Source organism: Theobroma cacao, chromosome 1 (genome assembly GCF_000208745.1).
Source record: "Theobroma cacao cultivar B97-61/B2 chromosome 1, Criollo_cocoa_genome_V2, whole genome shotgun sequence".
Lineage (NCBI taxonomy): Eukaryota > Viridiplantae > Streptophyta > Magnoliopsida > Malvales > Malvaceae > Theobroma > Theobroma cacao.
Window position 1 is genome coordinate 3,795,113 of NC_030850.1, and position 23,052 is coordinate 3,818,164.

The following is a 23,052-nucleotide window of genomic DNA, read 5'->3' on the forward strand; positions in this document are numbered from 1 at the left end:
ATAAAAAGAAGAAAATAAATATTTAAATTAAAAAAAAACACATGATAAGATCTAATAAGAAATTTTAAAAAAATACTAATACTTTATGTATGTTTTAGGGTTAATTAGTTAATATATATAAATTAAGAAGATAGATATATAATGAACTTATTAATTTAATATATTTACAATATATTAGTTTATTATATCTATGTATACAAATTAAAATGATAGCTATATTGGATTATAGATATAAACCTGCATTATTAAAAGAAAAAAACTTATTTTATTAATATTAAATTACAAGTTATATTCTTTAACTGATATAACTTTATAAGTTAATATATATATGTATGTATATGAGATATTTAAATATCCTACATAAATATATACATTATTCTTGTTATTAATATTTAAAACTCAATTTTCTATGCTTTCTTAATATTTAATATTGACCCAAAACATAAATTTTATTATTATAATTAATATATTTTTACGTCATCATTTTAACCCTTGTTGACAAATATTTACTTTTTCTTTTATTTTATTATCATACTTTTATATATTTTTATTTTACTTGTTTATTTATTTTTAATTTTTATTAATCATTTACTTACTCCCATGTCCTTTTTCTTCTTTTCCTTTCTTTTTACTTTTATCCTTCTTTCTTTTTTTATTATTTATTTCTCTAACTAAACTAAATACATTACTACAACTATACTTTATTTAGACATTTATTTATTTTGTTTTATATGTAAGTTTCATTTGCCAAGGTTTATATAGTTTTTATAAATATTGTCCTACATTCAAATCCTTTATATAAGTAAACATTTTTTTAAAAAAATATATTTTTACTTTATTATCTTTTTGCTATTATTATTTACATACTTTTTTGTTTGCATTAATTTCCTAACTCTAAAAATATTATCTAGAGATTTTTTATAATATCATGCTAAAATAATTTGAACTCAATTCTACACAATTACACAATAATTCTAAAAATAAACAAAATGGATCAACCCAAGCCACAACAGATCTATATAAAAAAAATAAAGCTTTTACTTGACTTGGGCTTAAATATTGACCCAAGAAAACCAATCCACACAGGAGCGACCCAGGCCTGTCTCTTCAATTTGGTGTACTTCACACCAAATGCATCGTTTGGTGCTTATGCGGCAATTTCTCTATCTCTCAAAACTATGCCGTTTAATAGCTACCAACCCTAGGTATAAAAACCCCTTTTTTTCTCCTCTCCCTTCATTTTCTTCTTTCCCTTTCTCTGTCTAGCCGCAGCCACCCTCTCACTTCTTTCTACACTTTTTAGTTACCTTTTTCTCCTTCTCTCTCACCTTCCCCCTCCACCGGTGGCTTGAAGCTCAGTCACCTAAAACCTTAAATATCGCTTCTCTTCGCCGACAATCCCTAGATCTGACAAAAAAAAAAAACTTGAATCTTTCTCTCCTCTTTGCTGGCCAGTTCTTGATCGATGCAAAGAGCTCCGATTTCTCCCTCATTTTCAGTGCCGATTATCCCACCTTCAAACCTTTCAAAAAAATCACAAATCTCCCTAACCCAAAATCCTAGGCCATCGCCGTCTCTCTCATTTTCTTTTTCTTTTTGTATATTTTTTTGATATTTCAAATATTATTAATCTAGTTATAAACCAGAGTATTGTGTTATGTAACTAAATTGGAGATGGTAGCATTATGTGGTTGTTTACAAAGTTTATATTTGATCATTAGAAGCTGCCGTGATATTTTACTGCTTGATTTATATCTGTTAATTGTTATGTTTCATTCCATTATTGTTACTTTCTATATGTGTCAACTATCCCTTGAATGAATGTGCATAACTATTTATTTAAAAGTATGTTTGTCTGGCTTTTTCACGTACAAAGTCTTTCCCTCTGCTTCAACACTAATGTGATTTATGTGATTGACTTTTAGAGGTAGATTTGCAATAATTGTTGGTACATCAAATCTCTAGACTAATTATTGATTGGTGTTTTTATGGTACTTGTTGATTTTTTTGTCCTTGCATCTTTGTCTTGGCAGAAGGCTGCCACTTTGGCTTCTTGCTGGCAAATTGTGAATTGTTGCCCTATGTTTTTGCATGTTCTTTAATGCATTGTTTTGTTTGAGCTGTTTCATATTTCTAGCCTAGTTGAATATATATGTAAACATATTCTTTCATTGCCTGAAAGATGTTATAAATGCTGTTAAATGTTGTATCTTGATGTTTTTTGTTTCCTTGATAGGGTTGGGAGGCAAGTGGTCAACATCCCATCTTTTATGGTGAGGGCGGACTCTCAAAAGCATATTGACTTCTCTCTCACAAGTCCATTTGGAGGTGGTCGCCTTGGAAGAGTAAAGAGAAGGAACCAGAAGGCAGCTGCCAAGAAGGTTGCTGGTGGAGATGGTGACGAAGAGGAAGACGAGTAAACCTTAAGCCAATACCACCATTAGGAACCGTAAAAGGCCGTATGTTTGAAACTTGCCATCTTCATTGTTAGACATGTTTGATTTTTGTTTGTAGTTCTTTATTGCAGTGGATCTTGGTATATGTTTTGCATTTACTATTATGTTTTTACCAGGTTTGAATCTAATTGAGTAATTGTGTTGTTTTAATATTAAAAGATTTTAATTTTGATCATATGTACTAGCTTAAACGGAATTCTGTTGGAAACTAGTTTCCAACGTAATTGTTTTCAACGAAATTTTTCGTCGGAACTTAATTTCCAACGGAATTGTCCATTGGAACTTAATTTTCAACGGAAATCTAGTCGGGTACCCTACAGTCAGCTCATTTTTCCAACGAAATTTTCTGTTAAAAATTTTCAACGAATTTTTAACGGAAAGTATTACTGACGAGGCTTTTACCGACGAAATTTTTAATGAAATTTTTCGTTGAAAATTGGAAATAAGCATTTTCAACGGAATTTAGCCTATTTTCAACGAAAATTTTTGTTGGAAAAGGCTTATTTTTTTGTAGTGTTAGAAAAAGGGACTAAATTGAAGTAATTTCCAAAATTNACGGAAATCTAGTCGGGTACCCTACAGTCAGCTCATTTTTCCAACGAAATTTTCTGTTAAAAATTTTCAACGAATTTTTAACGGAAAGTATTACTGACGAGGCTTTTACCGACGAAATTTTTAATGAAATTTTTCGTTGAAAATTGGAAATAAGCATTTTCAACGGAATTTAGCCTATTTTCAACGAAAATTTTTGTTGGAAAAGGCTTATTTTTTTGTAGTGTTAGAAAAAGGGACTAAATTGAAGTAATTTTCAAAATCAAGAGATTAAATTGTTACGATTTGAGTAGAGAGACTAAATTGAACAAAATACCCTAGTATAGGGACTTTTCAGGTGTTTTGATCAATTTAAATACCTTAATATAGGAACTTCCTAGGTATTTTGACAAATTTAAACCCATTTGTTCCAATTCATTTGTTTGTACTCTGTACTACTAGCATTAATTAAGAATTCAATTCGACGATGAACTTTGACATTTTTCTTTTCACAGTGTAGAAGTTTTGGCTTTTTAAATTGTAAATATATAAAGAAAGAGTTATATGTAAATATATAATTCAAACAAATAGATCAATCAAAATTTGTAACCAAATTTATTTCAAATTTTGTAATGCCAAATTGATTAATTTTGGAAGAAATGCATAGTCGCTTATATTTTTGTGAATCATAAGGTATGTGATTTTTTGTTAAAACATCTGAATTTTTATTTGGCCAAAAAAAAAATCTAAACTTATATGCCAAATGTTTCTAAACCTCGCCCCATCTGATGGTTTTGCATCAACTTCACTATTAATTTTTTAAGAAAGGTAGGTATGCATTATTATAAGAAATTATTATACAATTCACTTTTGACATATAGTTATAAAGTTCTAATAAATTATATACAATATTTTAATATTAAAAACTATCAGAGATTTATATTATTTGTAAATCTTTTAGAATTATGAAAAACTTTTGTATTGTTTATTGTTTATAATTATTAAAAACTCTTATATTAGTCTTTTAAGATTTTTATAATTTTCTTTTTTAATAGTGGGCACATGTTATGATAATTATTTTTCTCATTTGATTATGTTAAAAAAAAACACAAGAACACAACTTTTTATGTAACACATGATTGCTAAACTATTGTAAAAGAATTTTCTTACCGAGAACAAATAAGTTGTTTAAATTAAAAATTATGAGTGTTTGAAAGTGTTACGATCCACACTAATCTCTGTAAGGTATTGTTTGCTTTGACTCGTAGGGTTTACGACTTTGTCTTATAAAAAGTGCGTCACAATTTAAAGTGGTGTGAACTATTATATGTCTAGTATCACTTTAGTACATAGCCGATGTGGGATTTATGGCTCCTTTTTAAGATAATGACATCCTCATTTACTCTTTGTTGAGAGTTTCTCTTTAATGTGAGACTTTGTGGCTTTATCCATTGGGTGCATTATTTCGACGATGTGAGATTTATGTCCACACGAGGACCGTGACATTCTTTCTCATTTCAACAAGAGCCCACTGTCCTTAATGACACATCATTGGTGCTTAGAGACCACTCTGATACCAACTGTCATAAATTATGCTTTTTTGCTTAAGTATGCGATAGTTTATACAACGCTTAAATGGACGTTTCCATACAAACCAACCAATAACTCGTGTATATTTGAACTAACATCAATAATAGCCACAAATTAGTTTAAGACAACGCTACATCGAAATTATAAGGTATAACGAATGTCATATATGCAACCACAGGAGCCACATAAAGAAAATATTTTATTAATATGAAGATAAGTACAAATGGTCCAAGACACGTCATCGTTGGGCCATAAGGGTAGTCTTGGATGGTTCATTACAGACATGTCTTTACTAGTGAGGCAACCCAACAATCTGTTAACTGTTCACCTTCTATAAAAAGTTTATAACGTTTTACAAGTATTTCAACAAAAACAATTGTAATGCGTGAGATGCAGATATCCCTTTCCTAAGGGGTCTTCTCCTGAAGACTTAAGAAACATTTCTAAAGATGTTATGGAGTGCTGTTACAACGTTTAAAAGGGACATCTCTATTGAGAGTACAAAAAACTTAATCTCGTAGACAATTTTATCCTATCATGACCCTATACAATATTAGCTCACGACACTGGGTTAATGCTAGATTGTTTAGTTTTGGTAAGTAGTTTAGGACTCCTCAAATGAACTATTAATGTTAGAACCTAAAGGCTTCTACATTTTTATCCTAAAAGCATGTTTGGGCTTTTTTTTTTTAAGTTTAAAAGTTATTATAAAGTTCTTATAAAAAATAATAGCTTTTAAAATTAAGCTAAAGTTATTTAGTAAATTTACTTTTTATAAGCTTTTTTTTATAAATAAACTGTTTGGCAAAACAACTTATATAAATTTTAATTTTGATTAAAATTACTATAAAGGGTATTTAATAAATCAGGAAAAAAATTGAATCAAATAAAAAAAGATAAATGTGAAAAAAATATAATTTTTCTTATAATATAATGAATTGCTGAAAGATAAAAGAGGAATTATGAAAAAATATTTGTTATTATTTTTAAAGATTAGCTTGAAATTTATAACCTTTGGAGCTAAGCAAAATTGATGTTATATATAAGAAAGAGAACCCAAAGTGATATTAATAATGGATACAACTGGGTTAGGAAGATCATGTTTAGCCAGTGATTTTGCAACCTATTTTCCTATTGAAATCATTAACGCTAATTCCGTACAAGTCTATCAAGATTTTGATGTTTTCACTAACAAAGTTTCCTTCCATGAATAAAAAGGTTTTGGCTTTTATATTTTTTTCTCATTTTTTAATGGGCTAGTTATTTTGTCAATGAGTGCTAGATCATTTGTTGGGTACTGTTAGCTCAAATATGAAATTCATTGCTAAAAAGTTCAGAAATTCTGCAATTCTTGTTTGCAAAGGAATTAAAGTTTATTTTAATTTTCTTGTAGTGCAGCCTATTGTTATACTTAAAAAGAAAAAATTCTTTAAAATTGAGTTACTACAAACGAATACAAATATTAATTTTTTAATTTTTATTTAATTTATTTCAACAACCATTGACCTATTTGACTAATTATTTCAAGAATAATCAACAAATATAATATATACCAGAAAGAAGTTAAAGAACAAATAAACATCATATAATTGTCATATCAAATAAGAAATTGAGAAATATTAAACAATAAAAAGAATTCTCAATACAAAAAAAAAAAGAACGATAGAAAATAAAATGAAAAACGAAGCAAAAAGAAAAAGAAGAAATAATACTGAATGTAGTTTTGAATTTTGAGTTTTTTTTTTTAATTTTTATAAGAATAAAAAACCATAGAAGGATGATTTGCAAAAAATGGGAGAGAAAAAGGTGATAGATTAAGAGGGGTATTTTTTAAAAGATGTCTTTTTGAAAAAAAAAAAATTCTTATAATAAATTGACATGTTTTTTTTTTTTAAAAAAAGCTATTATTTGGAGTTTTTTTTAAATTTTGTTTTTTTTTTAAATAATTTTTTTAAAATTTCTCATAAAATATTATTTAATGTAACTTTTATTTTAAAAAATAAATAAGTTAAAAATAAAATAGGCTAAACAGGTTCGGGTATATTTTTGATATTAATTGGATTCGAACCCAGGTAAGGAAAAAAAACAATCAAAATCTATACCATCTTGACCAATAGTTTTTTTTGTTCAATATTGACAAAAGTATTAAAAATATAGTTAGTTAAATTATTAATGTGATGACATTAATTTATAAAAATAAAAAAATTATTAGATTAATCAGGAAGAAGATTTTAATAATTTTTTAATTTAATCAAATTTTTAAACGAATTAAGATAATTATAAAACAGTAAAAATGTAATAAGATTAGGATTAAGATTAAGATAATAATTTTAAAATTTTCAAATAATTATAAATAAATAATTATTTTTTTATTTGAAAAAAAAATTTTAAATATCTTAAAATTATAAAATACCTTACCCGTCGACGTCCCTAATAAAAATCACTAGTAAAATCAATGGGAATTGCAGACAAATCACATGCGAGAAAATGAAATGAAACTTGGCCACACCCCTTTAAGGCCCTAACAGACAAAATCGTGGTCGTGATCATTCCCTTCAAGAAAAGGAAAACGTAATCTTAATCTTATTTCCTATTTTAAGTAATTAGAAGACCTTAGATAGAAACTAGAACTTTCCTCCACCACCAAATAAACATGCCAGAGTCAGACCACCGTTTTTTCATATCCTCCCAGCTTAGCTTTGCTCTTAACTTGTCGTTTCTTTTGTTTTCTCATTCATTTTGTGGAGTCTTTGACATCAAGACCACAAGTTTTGCCCTCATGAAAAAACAAGAAAGTGGGAAACTGTAAATTTTAAGAATCAATTACAAATGAAACCTGTGCTTTAAAGGTTACTGTTTTCCATCTTCTTCAATGCCATTACTTAGTTTAACTCTAACTACTATCAACCTTCAATATAAAGAGGCCCAGGTCCCATTTCCTACGATATCTTCCAAACCCACCACATGTCAGAGTCTTTCATCAAAACCAAGGCTAAGAAAGCTCTTCAAAACTACCAGCAGTTTCCGCTTTTCTAAAACCCAAGGCCTTTCTGCCTCTCTTCTTGCTAATTCCGCTTCTGGGTTTCACCGTTTTAAGGAAATGGTGATGGTTTTTGATAGTTACATCGTTGGGACGTTTTTGGTTTCCCTTCTTGGCTTTGTTTTTCTTTTCATTTTGCGGCATAATAATAACAGTAGAAAGAAGAAAATCGAGAAAGGTACTAGGGACTTCAAGATCCAAACCGATGCTGTTAGCGGAACCGAAATAGGGGAATGTTCGCCGGAAAATGGTTCCGGCACTGACGTCATCATTGTCGGTGCCGGTGTTGCTGGTGCTGCTCTTGCTTATACACTTGGCAAGGTGATACCTGTTTTCTTTCAGTTATTTTTCTTCTGTTGTATAATTTAATTATTTATGGTGTCGGTTTTTGTTGATTAATTTTGTCAAATGAGGAAATCATTGAAATTGAGTAAAGTTGGGATTTTTTTATGAGATTTCATCTTTAAGAAAAATCTGGGTTGGCATCGCTTTGGCTTGAAATGAAGTTTGATTATTGCCTGCACGTAAGCTCACATGGATACGGTTCACGATATTGACGTGCTTGGGATTGTCTTATTGTAACAATAAATCGGTCTGGAGTTTGACTTTGATGACGTAATTGCCGTGAAAAGATTTTTTTAAAAAATTTTTCCTTTTTCTTTTGACTAATTAATTGTGTTTTTTAGATTTTAATTGATCTTTACTGGAGATTTGGACCTTCTGCTTGAATGTAGAATTGGAGTTTGAGATGTATTGCTGGGTGGTTAAACAGTGCAAACTGTATCAGACTGTTAACTATCGAGTTTTCAATGTGTAAATAACTTTGCTAATTGTATATAGTGCAAAAGGCCCATGATGTGTATTGTTGTCTTCTTTTCTTGTAAGATTCAACTACATTTTAAGAAATCCTAGACATAGATTAACTTGGTATAAGGGGCAGATACAAGATATTGACTTGAACTTTCTTGTGTTCCCACCTTACTTGATTTCTGAAGCATTGGATTCATTTAAGGGCTTAAACTGGTTTCCATTTGCAATGATCCTTTTTAAGTTATTTATTGCTAAGTCAAACTATAACCTTATTGCTAATTTTAGGATGGAAGGCGTGTTCATGTGATAGAAAGAGACTTGACAGAACCAGACAGAATTGTTGGAGAACTGCTTCAGCCAGGAGGATACCTTAAATTAGTTGAATTGGGCCTTGAGGGTATGCATTGAAATACATATGCATCTTATTAAATTGTGAACAAACTTTTGTGTGGCTAATAGCTAGTTAGTTCTGAGTTGGATCAGTTTTCATGAATTTTTTTCCTTAACGTGTAAAATGCAATTAATATCTAATCTGATTACAGATTGTGTAGAGGAAATTGATGCCCAGAGAGTGCTTGGTTATGCTCTCTTCAAGGATGAGAGAAATACTAAATTGTCATATCCCTTGGAGAAATTTCATGCAGATGTTGCTGGGAGGAGCTTCCATAACGGGCGTTTCATACAGAGGATGAGAGAAAAAGCTAGTACTCTTCCCAAGTAATCTTTCTTGCTTCCTGGATTCATGATGCATATGAATTAGTTACCAACTTACTGCAGCATTGTCAATTTTGCATATTTTTCATTTTACATTAGGTAAATAGTTACCATTAAGCTCCTTCCACCATGAATGTTAAACTTTTCAGTGTACGACTAGAGCAAGGAACAGTAACATCTCTCCTTGAAGAAAATGGGACAATTAGAGGGGTGCAGTACAAAACTAAGGATGGTCAAGAACTAGGAGCTTATGCTCCTCTTACTATTGTATGTGATGGTTGCTTTTCAAATCTACGTCGCTCTCTTTGCAACCCCAAGGTGAAGTTGCCACCTTATAATCGTTATATAAATACTCTCTTCTTATCTAACAATCATTATAAAGAATCATGGTCCCAAGACAGTTGTCTATTAAGCTACAATATCTGAGTGTTGCATTGTATGCTTGAGTACTAAATCTAATCCTTTAATTTGTATGTACTTCTGTTGCTTACAATGTTCCAATGGGAAAATAACTGTAGCATTTTTAACTTTTCAACAGGTGGATGTGCCCTCTTGTTTTGTGGGTTTGGTCCTAGAGAACTGTGAACTTCCATTTTCAAATCACGGGCATGTTATCCTAGGAGATCCTTCACCAATCCTGTTTTATCCAATCAGTAGCACAGAGGTTCGCTGCTTGGTCGATGTACCTGGGCAGAAAGTACCTTCCATTGCTAATGGTGAAATGGCAAATTATTTGAAGACCATGGTGGCACCACAGGTATGTGTTAATGTTGGTGCATGATTTTGGATCGTCAACTTATGATGAAAAGCCCTGTGTCTTTCTAGTTGCACCATAAAATTTAACTTTCAACCTTTGTTCATGATGAATCACTTACCTGCTGCACGCATTACCTTGGTTTAATTAAAGAGAGTGTCTGTTTCAGGTTCCACCTGAGCTTCGTGATGCCTTCATAGCTGCTGTTAATAAAGGTAATATTAGAACCATGCCAAACAGAAGCATGCCAGCTGATCCTCATCCGACTCCTGGAGCACTTCTAATGGGTGATGCTTTCAACATGCGTCATCCTTTAACTGGTGGAGGAATGACTGTGGCATTGTCTGATATTGTTGTACTTCGGGATCTTCTTAGGCCTCTGCATGACCTGCATGATGCAGCTTGCCTGACCAAGTATCTTGAATCATTTTACACATTACGCAAGGTTAGTTGGCTTTTTATGCTATGATCTTGCTCTAATAACCATAGCTCTTTCACCTTTTGAATTTGATTGTGCCATATGTCATAAAGCAGTTTATGGCAGTAACTAGCACAGGTTTTGTTTTGTTTTGTATGTAACCTAGTAAAAGATTGCACCAAACATTTTAATTGAGCTAAATATGAGTCTAAGATAGTTGCATTGCATTGTTGTTTTAATTACAATTATCATTACAGAAAGAGTTGTTTCATCTGTTTGACCATCCTACTGACTAGGATTCGGTGTCTTCTTCCAAAATCTGAAATAATGATCTGATGATGTCCTTGATATAAAGGACGAAATTTCTTGATTCTAGGTTCCACCAATGACATTAAACCCTTTCTTTCCCAACCTGAATGGGCTTCGAGGTTAAATAGACTAGGAATCAGAGACGATATTTTCAAAATTTTGCCCTTTGCTCATGATGTTTGTTGCAGCCTGTGGCATCTACAATAAATACTCTGGCTGGTGCCCTATATAAGGTGTTTTCTGCGTCCCCTGATCAAGCAAGGAAGGAAATGCGCCAAGCCTGTTTTGACTATTTAAGCCTCGGTGGTATCTTTTCAACAGGGCCAGTGGCTTTACTCTCTGGTCTAAACCCTCGCCCGTTGAGTCTAGTTCTTCATTTCTTTGCTGTGGCAATATATGGAGTTGGTCGCCTGCTCCTACCATTTCCTTCACTTCGACGCATGTGGATCGGAGCTAGGTTAATCTCGGTATGTATTTTGCACCCTTTATGCTGTTGATGGCTCATTTTTTTGGCCTTCCAACTCCCCTTTGCTTCCTTTTCTTTTCCTTCCATTCTCTATTTCTATGAATCGAAATAATCTCACTGTACAATTTAGACATACTAGTAACATTGTGCCCTTTATTTTTGGTCCCATCAACGGATTTGTTTATTTCATTCTTGCTGGTAAGACTTGGCAAGTTAGCAATATAATTGGCAAGATAGCATCATACTTTACAAAGAAGCTAGAATATCACAAAAGTCCCGGTGTTTAACAACTACAATCGGTTAATACTTTGTTTCTTTGTAATAACTTTGTGGTTTCTTCCAGGAGAGAACATAAAAAGAAAGAAAAGAGAAGAAAAAATAATAACCCTCTAACCCAACATATGAAATAGTTTTCAAATCCTCATTGAATGGGAGGTCCTGTTGTATACTGTAGAAAAGCATAATATCTGCATATGGTTGCCACTTTGTGCCAAACTTGTTTTTCCCCTTCTGCAGAGTGCATCAGGTATAATTTTCCCCATAATCAAGGCAGAGGGAGTGAGGCAGATGTTCTTCCCTGCAACAGTGCCAGCACTATATAGAGCTCCTCCCGTTGATTGATATGCCCTATCATGGTAGCTTAAGCTCTGTAGCACCCTAGATTAAAAGGCTAGAACTGCCTTTGTCTTATTGCTTGGACAGACCAGTGCATGCTAAATGTATATCAAGACACCGTACAGCTGTGTTAGATTAGAGACGGCTAGGAACTATTCTTTCATTATATGAACAAAAATTCTCCCAAACTGAAATACTTTAATTAAAAAATATTTATTATGTCTGTCGTATAACGTTCTGAAAAAAAAAAAAGATTCAGCGTGAATTAACTGAATAGATTTCAACAATCAGAACATCAAAGGAAGAAATACTACTTCCTTGAACGGAACGCAAGGGATGCTGGAAGAAGGCCTGCATCCATCAACCTGCATGGAATAACATGTTTGTGTAGATTATTTTCCAGAAAAACAGACAACTGAAAATTGACCTGTTTAGCAACTTTGGATTGAAATGATGATGACTTACATGTTATTAACTGACTTTACTGGTGGGTATGATAGCCATGCGTTTGATTCTCCCCTTCAGTTGAAGGAAATCAACGAATCTAGTGAGTTTGCATTTTGCATGGCCAAGTCTTGTGGTTTTTGGGAACCTCCCAAATCCAATTGCAAATCGTAATTGTCCTTTATGGCCTTTCAATGATGGCGAGCAAACAATTGTTCAGCATGGCATCTTCCAATCCTATGTCAACCTGAAAGATCTCCCAAGATTTTGGCTCTCAGATCCATTCATTATGCCCAGCTTGTCCAGAGCTAGTGCTATAGACTAATGAGATGTCCTTTTTCATCGTACGGTTCCTGAATCAACCGTACCCCTCTCTTTCACCCACTCTTATATTGTCATTCATACCCGGGAGGGCTCTATAAACTGATCCAACTTGAGCCAGGTTGCTTCATCACCCCAACATTTTTCATGGATTCCCTCACTCTAGCTGCTTCTTCCCATTGACCAGCAGCTGCATAAATGTTTGACAAAAGCACATAAACTGATGGATTATTTTGCTCTGTTTCAAGGAGAATCCCAGCAATAGTTCTTGCAAGCCTTAGATTAGTATGAGCTGCACAAGCACTGAACAAGGTCCACCAGATATTAGAATGAGCTTCAACATGCTGACTATCTATTACTCTTTCTGCTTCATCAAGATACCCTGCCCGAGCAAGAAGGTCAACCATGCAGGAAAGGTGATCTTCTCCAGGCACAAAGCCATAATCATTTACCATGGAATTGAATATCCAAGTTGCATCATCAACTAAACCAGCATGACTGCAAGCAGAAAGAACAGAAGTAAATGTTGCCTGATCAGGTTTGGCCCTACCTGCATCTTTCATTGCCTTGAAACAATGGACAGCTTCTTTTCCTTCTCCATGCTGTGCAAAAGCAGAAATGAGGGAATTCCAAGAGATTGTGTCCTTTACAATCATCTCATTGAACACTCTCAAAGACCAATTTAAAGTGCCACATTTTGCATACATTGTGATTAATGCATTGCCTAAAGATGTTTCTAAAAAAAGATCATGCCTGAGGATGTAACCATGAAGTTGTTTCCCATGACTCAAGGATGAGATGTTGGCACAAATGCTTATAGCAATGCTAAGTGTGTATGCATTTGGTCTGAGGTTTAACATTAATAGCTGGGATAATTGCTCTAATCCCTGAGCTGGGGACCCATTGAGAAAGAATCCAGATATAATAGTATTCCAGGAGATCAAGTTCTTGGGAGACATTTGAAACAATTGATAGGCCTGATTCATCTTCCCATGCTTAGCGTATGAAGAAACCAATGCATTGGAAACCTGGATTCTGGAAATGAGTCCATTTTTAAACACAAGGGCATGAATCATCTCACCCATTTCTATGAACTCTGAGCATGACAGTAAACTTCCAAAAGTGAACTCGTCTGGTTCAATCCCTGACCTCTGCATTTCCAAGTAGACCAAAAATGCTGATCTACCAGAGTTTCCTTGACCATAACTTGATACCATGGTATTCCATGACACAAGATCCTTCTCCTCCAATCTCTCAAAAACTATGTTAGCAGCATTTAGATCCCCACAGCTAGAATACATAGTTATCGCTGCATTGCTCACAGAGGTACACTGTTCAAACCCCATCATAACAGCTTGTGCATATACCTGATCCCCAACTCTTCTAGATGAACATGAACTCATTAGACTCACAAAAGTCAGTTCCGAGGGGCTCAAACAAGCCTCTAACATCTCCCTAAACATTATCGATGCATGTTCAACTCTTCCTACATTCATTAAACCATCAATCATCACATTAAAAGTAATCCGATCGCGCACAAAACTTTCTACTTCATCAAAAACCAGGCACGCATTGACAACATCTTCACAATTAAAGTACATAGTAATTATTGCATTAACCACAGAAGCTCTAACTGAAAACCCAGTTTTAACCACCAAAGCCTGCACTTGCCTCCCAAAACCCAAGTTTTCACTAGAACACACACTCAACACGCTAGCAAAGCTGTAATAATCATGCTTAAAACCCAAAATATGCATTTCCTTAAACAAACCAAACCCAAAGTCTTCATACCCATTGTCCACACACCCCGTAATCATTGCATTCCAAACCGCCACTTCTTTCATAGGCATCTTATCGAACACCTCGCAAGCATAGGGAATTTCCCCCAACTTGGTACACGAAGACAACAACGTAGTCCAAGAATAAACATCTGGGTCTTTAATTTCACTAAAAACCCTTTTAACAGAACCTAAATCTTGGGTTCTCGAATAGAGGAAAAGCAGCGTGTTAGAGACATGAGAGTAGGCTTCCAAGCCGGATTTGATAGCGTAGCAGTGGAGTTTAGTTCCAAATTTAACGTTGCGGAGATTGGCACAGGCTTTGAGAGTGGTGGAGAGAGTGTAGTGGTCGAGTTTAACGTTGTCGTGGAGATACTGAATTTCGTTGAATAGATTGAGGGCATCTTCGTAGTGAGTCGAGCGAGTGAGCTTTGCAAGGTGAGTGTTGAGGTTGATGAGCTGTTGTCGTTGGTTGAAAGTAGCATCAGTTATGGTAGTTAACCACTTCCTGGAAAAGCCGGGGACCTTTGTCATCAGTTAATTTGCCTTCTCATTTCTACGTGGTGCGGGACGCTTTATTATTAGAATACTAGAAATATTGGGCCCTCAAAAATCTTAGCCCAAGTCTGACCTAAAACTTCGTCCAAGATGGCCTAATTCTTCACAATTTGAGGTCAAGCCCGTTTCTGGAGGGCTTCCGAGCCTGGGTATTTAAATTCCCGTTAGAAGCTTCGTATACCCTCTCCGTCTTCAACCTCCAATAACACCATCGTGGACCTGTTTCCCTCCGAGAAATTGCACGAACATGGAAACATCTGCTGAAAAATAGCTTAACCCTGCAAAACAACATATAAATGAGGAGATTCTCTTCCAAAACGCTATGTCTTATCGCCAGACAACGCCATCTCTCACTTTCCTCCTATCCAAACACGTACCACTTTCACATCCTTCCCGACAACAACAACAACAACAACAACAGCAACAGCCTTAACCTTCTCTCAAGCAATTCAAAATCTGGATTCGGTTTAGTTACCCTCGAAACCAAGCAACCCACTCTTAAATCCGACAACGACCAACAGACCGACGACTTTGCTTCCGACGTCGAAAAAATCTACAGAATCCTCCGAAAATTCCACACTCGAGTCCCGAAACTTAACCTCGCGTTACAACAATCTGGCGTCGTTTTCCGTCCCGGTTTAACCGAACGCGTTTTGAACCGTTGCGGCGACGCAGGTAATTTAGGTTACAAGTTCTTCACTTGGGCATCGAAACAACCCGGATATCACCCAAGCTATGAAATTTACAAGGCAATGATTAAAATCTTAGGCAAAATGAGACAATTCGGCGCCGTGTGGGCATTAATTGAAGAAATCAAAAGGGAAAATCCCCATTTCATTACGGCGGAATTATTTATCCTCTTGATAAGGAGGTTTGCTTCTTCAAGAATGGTGAAAAAAGCTATTGAAGTGTTCGATGAAATGCCAAAGTACGGTTGCCCACAAGACGACGCCGTGTTTGGCTCTTTATTAGATGCATTATGTAAAAATGGGAATGTAAAAGAAGCGGCTTTGGTTTTTGAGGAAATGAGGGTGAGATTTCTGCCTAATTTAAAGCATTTTACTTCGTTGTTGTATGGTTGGTGTAAAGAAGGGAGGATTTTGGAAGCTAAACATGTGTTGGTTCAAATGAAGGAAGCCGGTTTCGAGTCTGATATTGTAGTTTTTAACAATCTGTTAAGTGGGTACGTTTTGGGAAACAAAATGGGGGATGCTTTTGATTTGTTGAAAGAAATGAGGAAGAAAGGGATTGACCCAAATGCGAATTCGTATACTATTGTGATTCAAGGGCTTTGCAAGGCTGATAGAATGGAGGAAGCAATGAGGGTTTTTGTTGACATGGAGAGAGATGGTTGTCGAGGTGATGTTGTGGTTTATACAACCTTGATAAGTGGGTTTTGTAAGTGGGGAAGGGTTGAGAAAGGTTATGAGGTGTTGGATAGGATGATATCGGAAGGGCTTATGCCGAATTCATTGACTTATTTGCATATTATGTTGGCTCATGAGAAGAAGGATGAGTTAGAAGAGTGTTTGGAGTTGATGGAGGAGATGAGGAAGATTGGTTGTGTTCCTGATGGTGGTATTTATAATGTGGTTGTTCGATTAGCTTGTAAGTTGGAGGAAGTGAAAGAAGCTGCTCGTGTTTGGAATGAGATGGAAGGAAGGGGATTTAGTCCTGGGGTTGATAATTTTATTGTTATGATACATGGATTTATTGGGCAAGGGTGTTTGGTTGAAGCCTGTGAGTATTTTAAAGAAATGGCTGGAAGAGGTCTTTTTTGCGTTCCTCAATATGGGATTTTGAAAGATTTGTTGAATTCTTTGTTGAGAGCTGAGAAGCTTGAAATGGCGAAGAATGTTTGGAGTTGTATTGTTAGTAAGGGATGCGAGCTTAATGTGTCTGCATGGACAATATGGGTTCACGCACTTTTCTCAAAGGGGCATGTGAAGGAGGCATGTTCTTATTGTCTGGAAATGATGGATGTGGACGTAATGCCACAGCCAGATACTTTTGCAAAGCTTATGAGGGGTTTGAGGAAACTGTACAACAGGCAGATCGCTGCAGAGATTACAGAGAAGGTGAGGAAGATGGCTGCAGATAGAGAGATCACTTTTAAGATGTATAAACGGCGGGGGCAGAGAGACTTGAAAGAAAAAGTGAAGGAAAAAGCAGATGGTAGAAAGAGGAGGGCTCGTCGACGTCGGTGGGGTGGGGCCTGTAGTAGAGCTAACATTTTGTAGTTTGAAATCAAGGCCATTTGTCAAGTAAGAGAACCCACTGCAGAAGTATTGATTAGATTGCTTCTCAGGCAGTTATGGATTTGCATTTGTTATGCATTGGAGAAGTGAGGAACTCTCTATATTCTTTAGAAGCACTCAGCTTGTTCTGCAGGTAGTTGGAAAAAACTCCATTATCACTGCTTTTAGATGTCATGTATTCTTTCTTGCAAATTATCACTCTGTTTGCTATTTGTTCTATTTATTACATCTAGCTTTCCTTCCTAAAAATATTTTTTATTCAAGACTTGGCTGGGCTGCAATTAAGTTCTCATCAGACCTAGAATCCTTTGTCAATGTGGTAGCTTATTTTGAGCATCTGGAATGCTTTGGCATTGGTTGTCATATAACATTATCATAGCTAGTAATTGTATGTTAGGAAATAAGTTAGTATTTTTTTTTATTTATTTCTTGTTTTGCTGGATATTTAGTGGCATGTGGAATTAGAGCAGAATCGCTGCAAAAGGAGTTTGCAAATCAGAAGCATAGTGCTTAATTTGGTATGCATGACAATTTTTAATGGATCATTTATAGTGTACACTCTGGTCCTTCTCACAAGCTGTTGATAGTCCTGATTTATTGCCACTGATTATGATTAAGGGCATACAGAAGCCTTGTTAAGTTTGAATATATAAAGTTAGTTATGTTGGAGTTTGGGAATTGAATGCCCTCAGGCCTCAACTGTGGATAAATAGTAAATAAATCATTCCCTTTTCAGGAACTAATTCTTTGTATGACAGCACCCACTAGATGGACCAAATGTATAAAAAATATGCTTTGTTTGATTGATCAAAAATTTGATTTTCAAGCAAATTCTTGGGATATTGAAAGAATTTGCACATGTTCCTAACAATGATTATTTAGAAGGCAGGTTGATCAAAATTTGTCAATGATACTGATCTCTGGAAAAATATTGAGTTTGGTGCCTCCTTAGCCCTTTTCATCATTATCATTCCCTAGCATTCTATATCAAGTTTTGCTTTTCTACTGGCAATATTCCTCATTTGCACTACCCTTCCTAGTTGCCCCCATTTACCCAATACATGAAGGGCATTCTGCGTAGTTTTCTTTAGTCAAGTTGAGCTGGTTTTTGTTAAATTTTAAATTGTTTGACTTGTGCGTTTTCCTTCTCATATTTTGGTCCTGCCCTTAGATGCCTTTCTTTTAGAAAGATTATTGTGGGTTACATATTTTGGATCATTGTATCATATGAATATTTTCTTTGAAAAAAATGATACCTTCCTGATCTTTAAATTTTTTCTTTGTTCTAGGAACTTGGAAGTCATATTTACTCCACATGTTGATGCAACTCTTTGACCATTTTGCTGAGTTCCTACATAAATTGTGTTCATGAAACAGCCCAGCAACGTGGCTCTGGCTTTGTAAACTATCTTTCATGAATGTAGTCCTTGAAGATGGAGCAAAATGGTGTCTGCTTGATTCTTCTGACAACATGGGGGATAACTTTTTCGTATAATTGAGATGGTTAGAAGATGCATCAATAATGACACTGATGTAGAGTAAAATTTGAAAAACAAGCAAGCTTATTCTGGGGAAACCAACATTCTAGACTATGCCTAGTTTATTGGTGTCAGAATCATGGGGAGTTAGCATTTGAATATATCTAATGGAATTAATTTACCCTGCTAATTTCAATATTTCAGTAACTCCTTGATATTCTGCTATCTCAATGGTGTGTTCTTCAATCACTAATTTACAGTGCACAACTTTAGCAGTCATCTTAATTGGCAAACAATGAATAATAGAATTCAGAACTCTTTCTTCCAGTAACCAATATTCAAATCTGTAGGTTTTGCCAGTATGCTATGCGCAATGAAACCCATGTTCCTTTCTGTAGGCTTTTTGCTTTTCTGTAGTTTGCATACTGTATGGAGATATCATTAACTTTCATGACGATGATCTGTCTCATCAAAGATCTCCTCCTGCATGGACAAAAACAGTTGGGGCATATATATTTTCTTCTCCTTCGAGATTTGATGGAGGAAAATTCACTAGAAAGAGTTTTTTTCCACTTACTTGCAAAAGCTCTTCAATGACATCTTCCAGCGTTATTATGCCAATAGCTTCCCCATCTCCACTGGTCAGAGGGAGTGAATCATCATTGATTTGCAGGATTTCTGAGTGGATGTCCCTTGCCCATTTCTTGCCTTTGGATGATGCTCTATGTGAATTTCCATCTAAACTTTTCCACTTTTTGAGCGTTCTTTTGCTTGGTAAACATTTCCCCGGTGGATGCTTTTCGCCATCAATGTCCAACCGAACATCTCTGTCCGAGTGTTCACTGGCTGTATGCTCTGTTTTGTTGTTCTGTTTTATTACAACAGCCATATGGCTGTGACCTTTCTGAAACTCATTTAGTATGTCATACAAAGGCATTGTCTCAGGAACCCTAGCACACATGAAACAAATATTAAAGGAGATCTTAATGTCAGTCAATGTAACCTTGGGCTTGGTTTAGCAGATAATATTAGCAAATCCTATTACTTCCATTATGTCTTGCAAATTTAATCAATGAAAGTCATATGTTTACGAAGATTCCGCAGCATAGATACGCCGTGCATGACTGGCACATGCAGTTTTATGGTAATTTCTTCATAATACAGCTCAGTGCATATGATCCTTAATGGAGTATCAGCAGCTTAGAATGCATATCTTTACCCCTTGTATACCTTGGAATCCTGCGAAGCGTGATGTTTTTTACAGGCACCTCATCTTCTGGATGGATGGTTAACAAGTTCTTCACCTAATATCAAAACTAGAATATTAGTGATCTTGACACATTTTTGACAGTGCAAGGCATTTTAATTGGACTACGGGCAGAAAAGATAACAAGAGATGATTCTGCATCAAAATTTGATGATTTTGAGCTTGCTGCTGCATAATAAGTGAAAACCATGAAATGAAATTGTCGTAAACTGCTGAATAAATGAATGAAAATTACCAAAACAAGTCCAATTATGTTTTCTAAACGCTCATGGTAAACAGGTATCCTGCTATGCCCTTTCTCCAGAATTAACTTCATCAAATCCCTGCATGTTCTTGGATTGCAAATAGTATGTTATGCATCTTATTAAGGGATTGCTGCCAGGAAATCTAGTAATTGGTAAATGCAACTAAAGTTTTTCTTTATCAAGGGTATTCTAACCTGTCCAATTTAGCATTGATATTAATTGCAAAAGTTTCAGATATAGAAGTCATTGCGTCCATTGCTGTTTTCTCACTTAGTTCAAGTGCTCCTGCTATTATTGTTGTCTCATCACGTGTCAATTCTCCACCCTTGCCAGCCTGCGTAAGAGTCAGAATGCGTTACTTCGCTGCAAGCAAAGGGAGGGAGGGTAGGTGTTTGAAGCGGTTCATGGTTAAGGACCTCATCATACCTCATTACCATGCAAATCAACAAGTGTTTTCAACTCAGCACGGCGGAAAAGAGCTTCATGCCCTTTCCCCAGGAGAAGGTCTAATAGCTAATAAAACAGAAGCAGTAGTCAGCACTTTCGTTGGGGCATCTACAATCACTACTCAGATATAGCTTGTCAAGTACAGACACAACGATTTTCACCTTGCTTATTGGATATGCAACTGGAAAACAAATCCAAACTAGAATTTGAACAAATGGAGCAACTTTTGCACCAATTGCTAGACCATATCGGGTACAAACTGCTTGGGGTACAATCTGCATTATAAGGAAGAAAACGAGACGGGTTGATGTACAAAACTGAAAAGAGAGCATTTTTTGGCTCGAAGAAAAAGCTCAGAAAAGCCTAAACATGAGACTGAAAACCTGAAATGAAACTAACCTCACCAAACAAAAGTATCAGGGTGACTGAAATAAGAATAGCTCCCCAAGCTGATACCAAGCTGTCCAGAAAGATTGGAAGGGCCTGTAAAACCAATAAACTCAGAGTTAGAAAGTTCCAACTGTGAGTGACAACACTAGATATGACATGAAAGTCCTCCACTAATTCATACCTCCATAGCTGCAGCATTGCAGATTAATAGAGAGCACAGAAGCAAATGCTGTCTTCTAACAACTGGAAGTATCTTTGCTGTCATAAATAATACAAGCCACAGCAAATGGACTCATTTAAAGAAGAAGAAGAAGAAAAAGAAGATGCAATTTATTTACCAAAAAAAGAGGGTATCAGAAGATCATTACTGGCATGTTTACTATCAGTAGGCGTTCCAGACCTAGCAAGAACTTCAAGATCAACAAGGCTCATAGACATGAGCCCCATCGTGAGTCCAGACATCAACCCAGCAAACAACACTAGACCGGCAACTATAATGATCTGAATAAAGAACCCCGTTTCACAGCAATGATACTCTATTGCCATTCACTTCTTTTCTTTCCTCTTCTTTCGGTCTTTGTTTTTCTCTTTGTTATCTGATAAGAATTTTTTATGTAAAGATAACAACAGCTCTGTACATAGCCAAGAAATCTAGTGTACATGAATGAACTTATTCGACAGATAACGACAGAATAAAATATAAGATTCGACTCTTTTTCTGTATGGCCCTGTCAACCGAGATGTCTGGGACTTCTCTCTTTTTTCTTCCTTCAAAATGAAGGAGAGATTGAAAGGTGATCAAGACAACAATATGAAACAGGTGTTTTGCCTGTTGGAAGTTGGAACACTCTCCTAAACTTTTTCTAGTTCTGTTATACCCTGCCAAATTCTGCTACCTATACTGTTATATATGATGACTGATATTTAAGATAAAACCATGGTCTGCATAATTTTCTCTCTTTTTTCTCACAAGGACAATTGCAAACTTTAAGTTATTTGATAAAGAGAAATTAAAATCTCAACCCCCTAATCCTCACTTCCTCACCATGCGAAATTCATTCTTTAGGAATAAGTATAACTCGCAAAGGTTACTTAACCTTTAGAGATGCTTAAAGGGTTTTATGATCCAAACCCAACTCTTTTTTTTTTTCTTTTCTTTAGATGTAGTAATTGCATAAAGACCACAGTAAAGAAAGTTTGATTCTTTGCCAAAAGGGTAATGCCACTATGTTAAGTCGAGGTTACTAGAAAGTCCTTGTCACGGCTCATTAGAACTTGTTTTCTTATCCAATAAAAGGGAAAACCAAAAGAAAAATAGAAACCCTTTGGAGGAGATTGCCTAGTTTCAATGGAAGGGCGTTGATGTTACTAAGATTCGATGTTGGGTTCTGACTTATAAAATGAGGAGAAAGGATGGGATTATCACAACAACCTTTTTTTTTTTTTTTCCTGTCTTGCTTAAATTATAAGCTCTTTCTGGTGCAAGACATCGAAGGATCCACTTAGATTGTAACCTGCCATGCCAGCAAGGATATGCAAACAAAACCCAAGGAATATGACCCGCAATTTGATTACATTGGCCAACATTTGTTCTGGCATCTTGTTCTCACCACTGAAACACGTTAGTTAATGGATTTGATGCCATTGTTCTAAGAATTATTCCAAGAATCAAGTTAGGTCATATCTTGTTGGAGGTGCAACCCATAAGATGGTATTACAGCACTTCAGGGGAATTTGCTTTGCTCTATTTCCTATGCCCATCTAGTTAGTTAGAATCTTTCACCCCAAAATTCATTGATCACGGCATATTTTAACAATAGAACGTGATATTTTCCTCTCTTTTATTGATTTGATTTGGTTTTTATATATTTGAGCTTCGAGAGAGGAGTTGAAACTCGAGACAAGAGTCAAGACCCTCTTTGTAGTAGCAACGGTCACTTAATCAGTAGTTTAAGCTTGAGTTAATCTTTTCATTTCTCCACCTAAGAGTTAAGACTTGATTTGGGCTATTGAATCAAATTGCACTTTATACTTTGAAAGAGAAGTAAAGATAAAATGTTTAATTAGCTAATAATAGCAAGAAATATTATTGGCCAACATAAAAGATTTAATTTAATTACACATATTTACATAGTTAACCACCATTGTACTCTTTTATCTCTT

General features: G+C 35.0%; 4 protein-coding genes across 5 annotated transcripts; 2 read left to right on the forward strand and 2 right to left on the reverse strand.

The window, feature by feature from the left end:
* Nucleotides 7,140-12,803, forward strand: LOC18611338 (squalene epoxidase 3). 2 transcript variants are annotated; one of them, XM_018123091.1, is made up of 8 exons: nucleotides 7,140-7,938; nucleotides 8,713-8,824; nucleotides 8,970-9,144; nucleotides 9,291-9,459; nucleotides 9,680-9,898; nucleotides 10,065-10,340; nucleotides 10,811-11,089; nucleotides 12,717-12,803. In XM_018123091.1, exons 1-8 carry the CDS (start codon nucleotides 7,450-7,452, stop codon nucleotides 12,747-12,749), a joined length of 1,752 nt encoding a protein of 583 aa, XP_017978580.1. In that variant the 5' UTR covers nucleotides 7,140-7,449; the 3' UTR covers nucleotides 12,750-12,803. The 2 variants fall into 2 exon arrangements, with proteins under 2 accessions (XP_017978580.1, XP_007047610.2); XM_007047548.2 differs by lacking the exon at nucleotides 12,717-12,803 and adding an exon at nucleotides 11,605-11,922.
* On the reverse strand, nucleotides 11,973-14,932 carry LOC18611339 (pentatricopeptide repeat-containing protein At3g49740). Its single transcript, XM_007047552.2, has 2 exons — nucleotides 12,169-14,932; nucleotides 11,973-12,068 (listed from the first exon to the last, which is right to left on the reverse strand). The coding sequence occupies exon 1, from the start codon at nucleotides 14,778-14,780 to the stop codon at nucleotides 12,564-12,566; it is 2,217 nt and encodes a 738-aa protein (XP_007047614.2). The 5' UTR covers nucleotides 14,781-14,932; the 3' UTR covers nucleotides 11,973-12,068; nucleotides 12,169-12,563.
* LOC18611340 (putative pentatricopeptide repeat-containing protein At5g65820) lies at nucleotides 14,990-18,527 on the forward strand. The gene is made up of 2 exons (XM_007047554.2): nucleotides 14,990-17,195; nucleotides 18,352-18,527. The coding sequence occupies exon 1, from the start codon at nucleotides 15,101-15,103 to the stop codon at nucleotides 17,042-17,044; it is 1,944 nt and encodes a 647-aa protein (XP_007047616.2). The 5' UTR covers nucleotides 14,990-15,100; the 3' UTR covers nucleotides 17,045-17,195; nucleotides 18,352-18,527.
* Nucleotides 18,601-21,771, reverse strand: LOC18611341 (DUF21 domain-containing protein At2g14520). Its single transcript, XM_007047555.2, has 10 exons — nucleotides 21,258-21,771; nucleotides 21,071-21,147; nucleotides 20,899-20,982; nucleotides 20,661-20,774; nucleotides 20,479-20,565; nucleotides 20,247-20,386; nucleotides 20,043-20,130; nucleotides 19,771-19,844; nucleotides 19,118-19,490; nucleotides 18,601-19,023 (listed from the first exon to the last, which is right to left on the reverse strand). The coding sequence occupies exons 1-10, from the start codon at nucleotides 21,433-21,435 to the stop codon at nucleotides 18,982-18,984; spliced, it is 1,257 nt and encodes a 418-aa protein (XP_007047617.1). The 5' UTR covers nucleotides 21,436-21,771; the 3' UTR covers nucleotides 18,601-18,981.